Here is an 11,502-nt window from a genome sequence, read left to right on the forward strand (position 1 = left end):
TGGTGGTCCACGTGCCTGGCAGACGTACGACATCTTTCCCTCACACTTGACAGGAGTCACCTCCAGAGGCTGAGGGCCTGTGCCTTCTTCCCAATTGTCTTGTCAATGCCCCCTTCCCTAGACAGGGATCCCAGCTGCTTGGCCTCCCTACCCTCTAATTCCAGGCTACTGGCCCCATTATCCCATCATCGGAGCAGCCAGGTAATGATGTGCTCCCCTGGAAGGTGGCTGAAATCTTTCCGCATATGTCGCAGCTCACTCAGCAACAGGGATCGGGTGATCACCTCTGGTTCTGGCGCTTCTTCCTGTTCTTGTGATGGTCCCAGTTCATCATCATCCCTCACTAAGCGAACCGATTTCCTTGTGTATTTCTTTTTGTGTATAGGGGTGACTGATACTGGTATGGGTTGATCTTTTGGCTCAGCTACAGTGCCTGTTGCGGGGGTTTGGGTATCCACAGTGCCTGTGGGTCTGTTCTCTCCCTCTCCTCCCTGATGGTGCTGTCTGCTACCAAGCAGCATTTGATAGATCATGGCCAGGGCCCAGCACAGGGCGGTAAGTTGTGTCTCCTTGGAATAGCCACAGCATTTTCCTTTCAAATATTCTACCACTTTATCAGGGTCTTGCAGTTGGTCAGGAGTGAAGCTCCAAACCATTGGGGGTGAGAAGTTCTCTAGATATCTGCCCATACTCTCCCACATGCCATGCTGTGAGAGACCGGACTGTAAGAACTTTTGTCTCAAAGACCGCTTGCTCAAGCGGAAAACCCCTCCAGCTACTGAGTGCAATAGGGACGATTGCCGGGTCGTAGAGACTTTCAACCTGCGAAAAACGCCCTGCGAGGTCCTGCGGAGTCAGATAACAGTTGCGTGAAGAACGGGGCTGGAACTGCAAGAAGTGTCCTGTAGTTGTTTGGGAGTGAAATTCCAAGACATTGGGGGTGAGAAGTTCTCTAGATATCTGCCCATATTCTCCCACATGCCATGCCAGCCCTGACTATTCAGTCTCGGGGCAGATCTCTGGCTGATATTTTCAAAACACTTTTTTGTAACCCTGAACAGGACTTGACTTGAAAACATTCAAGAGACCTAGCAATAGGAATATACTGGCCTGAACATTCCAAGGGTATTCAAAATTCTCAGAAATTGTTGTAACCAAACAAAAGGGAAAAGGGGAGGTGAAAGAGTGGGAGAAGGCATCCCCTCCCCCCCCATCTTTCCCATAGGTTGAGTGCAATTATTAATCAATTCAAAAAGATGTCGTCCAAGGTACGGGCATGACAGCAAAGCCCCATACAAATACCAACTTAAGCTCATGACCATTGATGTTATTGTTGTCTGACAAGCAGATTCGTTGCCCGGTGTGCAATAAGTCAATTCTCACACACGCAGGAGAGATATTGCTTTTTATTCAGGCCCGGGTACTCAGCGGATTTCCACAAATCAAGCACACCTAACGCCGGTTCTCTTGTCATATTTATACACAAAAGTTACAGATTAGTACACTCCCAGTTACAATGATTGGTTCATATTTCTTCGCCTAGTGTGGAAACTAGAACGCATGCTCAGTTCTTTTCTCCACCTTTATCCTTTGGGTAGGTGGTATAATTTGGTAGAGGGCTCATGGGTCGGTGGTCACAGAGACCCTAGCCCAAGTTACCTTTCCCCAGTTTCTAAATACTTCTGGCACTTCCAAATGGTTCTTCAGGGTCTGTTGATCAAACTAACAATTTACTGGTTATGCTTCTACCTCTTGACAATCACATCTTAATTGATACAGCGTTTGGGTGAATATTAACTAACATAATGTTACGACTGTACAATAGCCATCCTTAGTAGTACCTAGCAACTATTTGCAAAATTATCTGTGACATCCTTAACTGTGGAACTATGAAGAACTATCTGCAACTTCTGAGCTACAGAATCATGATTAACTTTTAACTTCGATGCCAGATATCACTATGATTTTTCAGGCGTGAGATGCAAGATAACCTGCCTAGTGGTCAATAGTCTCAACAACCTAGCAGTTGTCCTCACCAGGATTCAGAAGTATAACTTTCAGGTTGCTTCTGAATAAAGCAACAACTTTACCTTTCTACCTACTAGCTGAACATTTAGTCTTCACTTTAGTTGCATGTGTCTACTTAGAAATATATGACTGGCTTACAAATCTCTAGGCTCCCAGAATTTATACTATGCTCCAGTTCTCAGCTAGTGAAGAAACACTTTAAATGAAGTGAACTCTATTCAAGAAAAGTATTAATGGTTTTATTAATGTGAAAAAATTTCTATCAACATTTCTACATCAGAAATGTAGTTCAAAAAGAAACTACCCTAAGACCATCTGACAGGCCATTATCTTATTCCTGTTTCACTTGCTTGGTCCCGTTGAAGTAGCTGTAAGTGCTGACTTACATCAGAAGTGCATGCGCATGTGCCCGAACGCGGAGCCTTGTCACATGTGCCATCATGAAGACCGCCACTGGTATAAAAGGGGACCGCCAAAATGAGGGGGGCATGCCTTCGTTCACAGAACAAGAGATTTGGACCCACGGGATGCTGTGGATCTGTGGCGGTGACTGTTCTTGTGATTCTCTCCTGGAGTCTTGCTTGGTTTTCTGCCTTTCTTTTCTGTTCTATCCTATCACTCTTATCGGTTACCTTTACTTTTTTTTAAATTTTTTTTTTTTGTAATAAAAACTGTTTCCGGTATACAGCATTTGACCTCGGTTGTGTCTTAATCTCACTCTTGGAATCGTATCAAAACCTCCCCAACACTGGATCAGGACTACATGCCAGCCCTGACTATTCAGTCTTGGGGAAAGATCCCTGGGTGGTATTCTTAGAACAATTTTCTGCTAACCCTGAACAGGACTTGAAAAACATTCAGGAGACCTAGCAACAGGAATATACTGGCTTGAGAATTCCAAGGGTATTCAAAATTCTCAAAAATTGTTGTAACCAACCAAAAGGGAAAAGGGGAGGTGAAGGAGTGGGAGAAGGTATCCCACCCTATGTTCCCCATAGACTGGGTGCAATTATTAATCAATTCTGAGAGATGTTGACCAAGGTACGGGCATGATAGAAATGCTACATACAAGTACCAGCTTAGACTCATGACCATCAATGATATCTTATCATAAGTCAATATCACACAATACAACAGTATGAGAATACGAACCCTTTTCCCAGATGCGGTAACCAGCACCACAGGGCTAACATAGAGGAAACACAGGTTTACAAACCAGAGCCATGAGATGAAACAGAACATCATTGTGACCAGCCACTGTTTAATCAATGCTTATAACAACTTCATTTTAACACATTTGGGTCTGACTTGTCATTATCACAACTCTTCATGCCCCACATTGCATGCCAAATACATGGTTTAGCCCCAGCTGGCAGCTGAGCACCATGCACCGCTTGCTCACCCCTCCCCCCATGGGATGGGGAGGAGAATGGGAAAAACAAAGGCAAAGCCTAGTGGGTTGGAATAAGGACAGTTTACTGGGAAGGCTAAGGGAGAGGGAAACAATCAACAACAGTACTGATAACAGATATTCACAATGGATGATAACAGAAAGAAATTTACCAATCTGACAGACCATCCCAGAGCCACACCACCCTCACCCCTCCCCAACGAGCCCCCTTTTATGGTGAGCATGACATCACATGGTATGGAATAGCCCCCTGGCCAGCTTGGCTCACCTGTCCTAGGTCCTTGTGAAAATTAACTCTATCCTAGCCAGAACCAGGACAGAGGAGCAAGGGAGAAATCCCAGGCAGCCAATCAAAGGATGGTCACTAGGAGTGGAGATGCCCCCTCTGGATGCTAATCAGAGCGAGCAATCACCTCAGGGAAGGGTGAGCACCACACCTTGGGAGAGTGACTACCCAGACAGCCAATCAGAGACAGCATCACCTCAGGGAAGGGTGGGCACCACACCTGAGCTGAGTGATAGCCTAGCTGGCCAGTCAGAGACAGCATCACCTCAGGGGAAGAGCAGGCAACGCAGCCTGACCACAGAGGAGGGCAACACAAAGTAGCATCACCTTAAGGGACAAAACCAACAGCTTTCCTGACCTAGGCTGGCAAAGATGACCTGTGGGGACAAGATACCTTTAAGGACAGTCAGAGGGACCGGGTTGAGGACAAGATACCTGCATAGACAAAGACCAGGATGGGAACAGTGATGGGAACAGTGGTGGGGACAGGGCAGTGATGTGGATGTGGCATACTTCCTTCATGTCACAGGAGAAGGCCTGGCAGTGGCAGGCATGGCAGCCAGAGTCATGGAGAAAGAAGAGGGTCTTGCTGTAATCCAGGATGAAGAGGTGCTGCTGGGCATGCACCACCTTGTGGTTGCTGTGTAAGGTGGGAGGCAGGACTGAGGCCATCAGCACTTGATGCTGGCAGTGGCCCAGGCTCTGGAGGTACAACACTTTGCTGTCTGGAAGGGGGGAAGCAGGGACAAGCAAGACTTGGCCAAGGACTCAGCCAAACTTCTTTCATAACGCTGGCAGCAGCAATAACAACAGCAAAGGTGATGGCAGCTTCAGCGGCAATGGGGTGAGTAGCGGTGGACTCTGTGTGGACATGACCTCCAATACCCTTGGCTCAGGGGGAAATGAGGTCCTGGAAAAAATGAGAGGTAACAATTTTCAGGAAGGGGAGGGAATAGGGCTATGATGGGACCACTGAATGGGACTTCCATAAGTGGAGGCAGATGTCACAACTCCACAGCAATGAGGGAGATGAGCTGAAAATGTTCCAAAAGAGATCAAAAACTATTTTAAGAGACTCTGGTATCAGGGCTGAGGTTTATGGGGAGATTGGTGCTCTCTGGGGAAAGGTCAAGATCCTCCATGCCCTAGGGAAGTACTGAGCATGGAGTAGGTCCATCTGGTGCATTGGCATTCTTGGGAGAAGGGGATTGCAGATCTGGTTATGTGTTTTCTGAATAATTTAGTTCCCTCTTCCCACCCTATAGTCTTTCCCCAGCAGACTGTCAGTAGCTTTGATGGTAACATTGGAGAACCTGGCAGTTTCTACAGCAGTAGCATAAGTTGAAATGGTGTTTCTGCTTGGGTTAAGATTAGCCAGTGTCCCCACAAACAGAACAAAGCCCAGGGGTCTTCAAGCAGTGGGGAAGAATGCAGGATAGCTGGAGCAAGTCAGCTCCAAAACGCTAACCTGCTTGGTGCAAAGCTTAAATGGGAATGTTCCAGAAAATGCTTGGAGAATACAGCTGACTCCTCCACACCTCTTTGGAAAAAAAAATTAAAAAAGAAAAAAAAACCCTGGAGAAGCTATTCTGTGCAGAAGCTGAGCTTCTAGTGGTAGGAGACTGAAGATATGGGACTAGGGAACTGGAAACCTGAAAGACATGATACTTTAGGTCGGGGGACCCTAGGGACACAGGACCTGAGACATGGGCCTCATGAAGAGGGGACCCAGGAGCACATGAACCCTGGGATCCAGGGATATATTACCTGGGAACATGGAATCCATGGACAGAACTATGCCATTTCCAACGGATTGGTATAATAAAAGGCCCATGGCCTCAGAGGAATAACACATCTTTTTATCACCCAGAATTGCTATGGAGAGGCCTAGATTTCAGTTAATATTGGAGACCATCTGTCCCTCCATTTGGTTTCAGCCAGCTTCATCACATCTGGACTGGGTGGGGAACCCCACTTCTGAAACTGGGGAAGAGCTGGGTGGTCAGAGGTGCAGCTGGGAAGGGACCCTTGGCAGGTCCCAGACTCAGAGCAGGTCTTTGTATTTTTTTAACCTTATCCCCTGTCACCTGATTTTTTGCTTGCTGCCCCTTGCTTGATCACTCAGAATAACTCAGCTCTGGTGTCTCTTGAGTTGATCCTGGCTCTTCTTGGACCCTCTGGGCTACAATGATCCACCTCAGCTCCCTCCACTCTCCCTGGAGAGTGTCTTCAACCATCCTAAATCCTCTCCCTTTGTCCTTCACTCTGCCTCTCCCTCTCCTGGTTTCCCAATCTCTTCTTCACCAAAACTGGATGCTAAATGCCACAGTTTCCCTTGGCCATACTCTTCTCTAGATGTCTGGGTTCTGTGCCTTGGACAAGGAAGGAGGAGGAGGGCAGGAAAAAAAGTCTGTATCAAGGCAGCTGGAGAATTTCCAGGATGCAGGGAAATTTTGCTCAAAGACTGGAGAAGGAAATGTGCATCACAATCAGTTACTCTCTGGATCGGGTTTAAAGATTTATCCAAGCAATACAGGAACCAGCTATAGGAGAAGGAAGGCAGAGGGGATTTCTACCTGTGGATCCTTTCTGAGAGATCCTAGTCCCTGAACACAAGAGGAGTCATATGGAAAGAGATGCTCTGAGGAGTCTTTATGCTGCCTAGGAAAGCTAGGTATTTTACTCCCCAGGCAAGCACCTTTCAGAACTAGGAATCATGAAGGCAAATGTTCCCATGATTTAAGCCCTATCCTCACTTCCCATCTCAGCCTGAACAAGAACAACACAGCAGTACTGTCAGATAAACCCACCTTCTAACACACACCTTTGTGAGGTCAGCTCTGATCTGACCCCTCCCATCCTGCTCAAAAGGGGCTGAGCTGCTCTCAGGACCTCTTCTATGCTCCAGCAGATGAAGGGATGTGTTTGGGTAACTCTCCAAACTGTTTTGCAGGACTTTGACAGCCCTGACTATTCTTTTCTGGGTCATAGGAAACATCCTGCCAGATGGGTGAAAGTCCGGAGGGCTCTGTGCTTCTCTTTGGTCTTACTGGGATATAGTAGCAGGGAACTGTCCAACATCTGGCAGTTCCTGGGGACAGGGGAGGTCAGATGGAGTGTCTTTCAACCTTATAGCCCTCAATGTTTTTTTCTTCCACAAATGTGTACCCTCATTTTTTGAGGCCATGTAAACCTTTTGGATCCTCAAAAACCTGTGGAAAGGTACTCACAGCTTTCCTAAAAGAGGAGGATTTGTCCTTTGTTTGTTTTGAACCTGCCAACCCCCCTAGCTTTGCTTGCTAACCCCCTAATTCTCATACAGGAAGAGACAGCAAGCAATCCATCCTTTCCCAGTCTCCCCAGGCCACTCATAATTTTACATACCCCTGTCACATCCTACCTCCTCTGTCCTTTTAGGAGACTGAGAGCCCAAGTCTCTGACATGGGTGGAAATGGAAGAAAAGCAGAATGATGCCAATGAGAGAAAGAGAAATGCAGGCAGAGAAGACAAGGCAGGAGGCTGTGACAGAAAGTTTGCTCAGATATGCAGAGCTGGAGGATTAGAAGCTTTGGAGAATGTACCAGCTGCTCCCAGCAGGAGAGACTTGGAAAGAGAGAATTAGTGGTGCCTCCAGCATCAAGCTCTGTAAGATATACAAGGTCTAGCCTCAGAAACTCCTCCCCTTTATGCTCCTGGGGAGCTTTATCTCTGTCAGCCCATGGTCTTGCCAGGTTTCACTTTCCCAGGATCTTGCATCAGCCTGGACAAATGTATTTACTTTATCTGGGTCCAGTGATGATGTGGTTGAATGAAATACTTGAACAAGGAACGTGGCTTTCTAGAAATGCAAGCTGCCATTGCTTGTCCATGGCTAATATCTAACACAGCTGCCCTCTATTCACCAATCCTGCCCCTCTTTCCTGTGCCTCTGGAGCCACCAGCAGTCTGCCTCACTGCATTAAATGGGAGCCTTGTTTGCAGCTGGAGATGTAGCCCCGGACTGAATTTTTGGAAAGAGCCTGGGAAAAAACCTGACAATGGGTCTGTGGAATGTACAACACCATTGAGCAGAAGAGAGTATTACTGAAATAAATTTAACAAACTTAACACTGAGAGGTTTTGGGTCTGGATTTTTTTCTTCCATATAAATGTGTAGTGTCTTACTGTCCATTACCTACAATATTCAGTTTCCAGTAGAAATATGCATTTTTAAGAATGACACCATCAGCACAGAGAATTCTCAAAGGGGTTTGAAGGTTGCTGTCAACAGGTGCTGCATATAAGAATGAGACAGGCCAACAACCACACATCTTCCAAAGCCCAAACGTATTTTTAAATTGAAGATTGCCCTCTGAAATAATTTAAAATAGCTCTTTATCTTAGGAAATGTTTATGATTAACTGATATGTTATTTGTACTTTCTGTTAATGCCCACGTTTGGATCTTCAAATTTTCGACTGTGTACTTTTTGTCTGGAGAAAACCTTGGACTAGAGATAAGACCATTTCAAAAAAATGTATTCCTAGCAGCTCACGCTTCCAGTCCACCAGTCTGGGCTTGAGGCTGTGTCCAGATCACGAAATACATACTGTTTGTCACCTTTGTTGGTGTGGCTGTGAGTATGTTTTTTACTTCTATTTTTGTGATTTATAGGGAAGCTCATTTTCTAGGCAAATTTGCAAGGTAGTCTATTGTGGGAAAGTGAAGTCCAGTTTCAACTCGCAAAAGTTTTAAAGCAGAGCACTGCAACTTCTTTTGACTGCTGTCTGCTCATAACAGCTTGCTTCACCAAAAATGGAATGAATGGCTTCATAGTGGTTGTTGACCCAGGAATACTGTCCATAGCTTCAAAAGAGACTGCCTCTCTTGTAAGGACTATGAAGCACAAAGGTAACACCTCTGCCTCAGGAAATCTGAAAGCTGCTGTAATTTTTTGGACTATGGGCGAGTGCTCCAAGGAAATATCTCTGCAGACTTGTTTTGTACTTACAATCAGTAAGTATTGACCACTACTATGTTCACTCTGGGACTAGAAGCTGGTGCTTTAGATGCAGATACATGAGACGCCAATCTGTTTGACCACCTTATTTTAGGGAGCAGCAAATGAATGTCCATTAGACTTGCCCACCACTGCTACCATGAGTTTTTATAGAAGCAGAGCCTACGAGTGAGATTCTTTCAGTCACGGGCACAAGATTCCTTATGTCAGATATTGACATATGCCACTTCTATCTCCCAGTTGCCTTCCCCATCAATGCTGCTGCTGCTGCTGACAAGATCGTGGGAGGCTACACCTGTGCAGAGAACTCTGTCCCCTATCAGGTGTCCCTGGATTCTGGGTATCACTTCTGTGGAGGTTCCCTCATCAACAGCCAGTGGGTCCTGTCAGCTGCTCACTGCTACAAGTCGTGAGTGTTAAAAAAATATAAAAAAAAAATATTCCATAACCTACTTCTTTCTTCCAGTTCACTTCTAGCAAGTACTCTGGGCTGTGAGATCCAAATATGTAAGTGACTCCATTCTGACAGGAGACAACCAAGAAACGGGTGCTGCCCAGGATGCTGGGCTGAGGCATCATGATGGGTTTTCCACTTCTTCAAATATTTCTGTGAATGCAGAGCACTTTCTGAAATGACAATGTATTATTCTAGCAACAAGTTATGGGCTGTGATTTTTATAAATTGCATTAATCTTGCTAAGACTTGGTCACTGGAGAACAGGAAGAGGAATGAGGTCGGGGTGATAGCAGTTTTCCTTTTTCCAGAATGTTTCTATAAAGCACCATTATATATTCAATTTGTCCCAGCTCAACAAAATAAACCTGCATAAATTCACCACCTGTACAGGGAGTGGGTACAATCTCAGTGTGGATCCCCAGGGTTTATTGCAGGACGAGAAAGATAATCTGCATGAAAACAGCTACTATGATAGCAATGTTGAAGCGAGTGCATACAGTGATGGGGAGGTTCCTCATAACCTATCAGTAGCAGTCTTTACTGCCATTGTATATGCCACTCCTTCTCTTTCCCAGTCGCATCCAAGTGCAGCTCTGGAAAAATAACCTGGCGCTCTTAGAATCGACAGAGCAGTTGATTAGTTCAGCTAAAGTAATCTGCCACTCTGGCTACAGCTCCGCAACACTGGACAATGACATTATGCTCATCAAATTTGCCAAACCAGCCCAGCTCAACTGAGCTGTCCAAACAGTTCCTCTGCCTACCAGCTGTGTGACCACAGGCACCGAATGCCTAGTCTCTGGCTGGGGCAACACACTCAAGTACTCTGTGGGAATGTACAGCATCATGAGGGTCCAGGAGACACTCTAAGACCTCGCAATTAACTCCAACCAGTACAGGGTAAAGCACAGAGAAGTGCTGTGGGACAGGCCTTTTTGAGTGATCAGTCTGTGTAGGACAGTAACCATTTAACAGCTTTAAAGGCAGGCCTTTAGAAGGTCCTTCCTCTTGTTCTGTGTCATGAACATGGAATCGCTTAAGTCATCCATGTGCCGTTCACCAGCATGTTCACAATGCCATAAATTTTGTGGTCTGGCACTATCAGCGGTGCAGTGCCAAGCAGTAGCAATTTAACTACTGCCAACAGAGTTGTCAGGTCTCTTAAAATAAGATTAAAATCTGTGATTGTAGATCTGAAATTATTACAGGAGAGCTCCATTCTCTTACACATGGTCAGAGGTGTGGATGATGAATGGTGTCTAACTCGCTGATGACAACTAAACCTGCACCAGAAGAGAAACCTGGTCTTCCCAGGTTTCCTCCAGTCCATGTGCTACCAGAGTAGCTTTTAGCTCCACACTTGCCAATTTATGATTTTTCTAGGTATCAGAAAAATTAACGTGGCTGCAGTGTAGGATGGTGGACCCACGTGTAGAATCTGTTCCACCTAAACAAAAGGAATCCATGCTCCAATTACTATTCAGGGGAAAAATGACAACCACTAAAACAAGATATTCAATCATTACTTTTCTGCTAAGAAAGACCGGGCTCTGAAATGAACTTGGTGATGCCATCAACCATCTCTATTTTCTTGTAGATCCATATCCAGACACCTTGCAGTGCCTGAAGGCTCCTGTACGCTCTTCAAGCGAGTGCACCAAAGCCTACCCTGGGCAAATTACCAAGAACATGATATGTGTAGGATTCATGAAGAGAGGGAAGGACTCCTGCCAGGTAAAACATCTGCCTCTCCTTTCCCATATGTTTCTCTCCTGCCTTTTGCTAGAAGAAGAGGCCATCATATTAGAGAATCTGCTATACTCACTGCACTGGCATGTCTGATTTTTTTTTTTTTTTGAACAACAGCGATGGCTTAGGGTGGAAGTTGCTCATGAAGCGAGGCTACGTTTTGTTCCACTCAGTCATTGTCCCTTTTTTGAGACAGCAAATACTTCTGCCCTAATTCTCCACAAGCAGACGATGCCACCTTCTGCACCTTAGGCTATTGAAAATGGAGGAGTGCTGCACCAAAGAGTCAATAGTAATCATGGTGACTTTAGAGCTTAGGAGACAAATGTTAGTTTTGCACTTACTATATAAAATAGTCAGTATGCTGTCGTGGTTTAGGCCCAGCCGGCAGCTGAGCGCCACGCGGCCGCTCACTCACTCCTTCCCCAGCATGATGGGGAGGAGAAGTTAACAAAAGGCTCGGGTCGAGATAAGGACAGGGAGAGCTAATTATCATCACGAGCAAAACAAACTGAACTTAGAAAAAGGGATTCATCTAATTTATTACTAAACAGAATAGAGCAATGAAAAA

At 45.6% G+C, this 11,502-nt stretch overlaps 1 protein-coding gene across 1 annotated transcript; it reads left to right on the forward strand.

Moving 5' to 3' along the window:
- Positions 1-4,277: 4,277 nt before the first annotated feature.
- Positions 4,278-10,003, forward strand: LOC104631817 (trypsin-4-like). The gene is made up of 4 exons (XM_075742800.1): positions 4,278-4,369; positions 8,253-8,341; positions 8,966-9,134; positions 9,758-10,003. The coding sequence occupies exons 1-4, from the start codon at positions 4,278-4,280 to the stop codon at positions 9,918-9,920; spliced, it is 513 nt and encodes a 170-aa protein (XP_075598915.1). The 3' UTR covers positions 9,921-10,003.
- Positions 10,004-11,502: the final 1,499 nt, after the last annotated feature.

The sequence above is a fragment of the Balearica regulorum genome, chromosome 1, assembly GCF_011004875.1.
Source record: "Balearica regulorum gibbericeps isolate bBalReg1 chromosome 1, bBalReg1.pri, whole genome shotgun sequence".
Classification (NCBI taxonomy): domain Eukaryota; kingdom Metazoa; phylum Chordata; class Aves; order Gruiformes; family Gruidae; genus Balearica; species Balearica regulorum.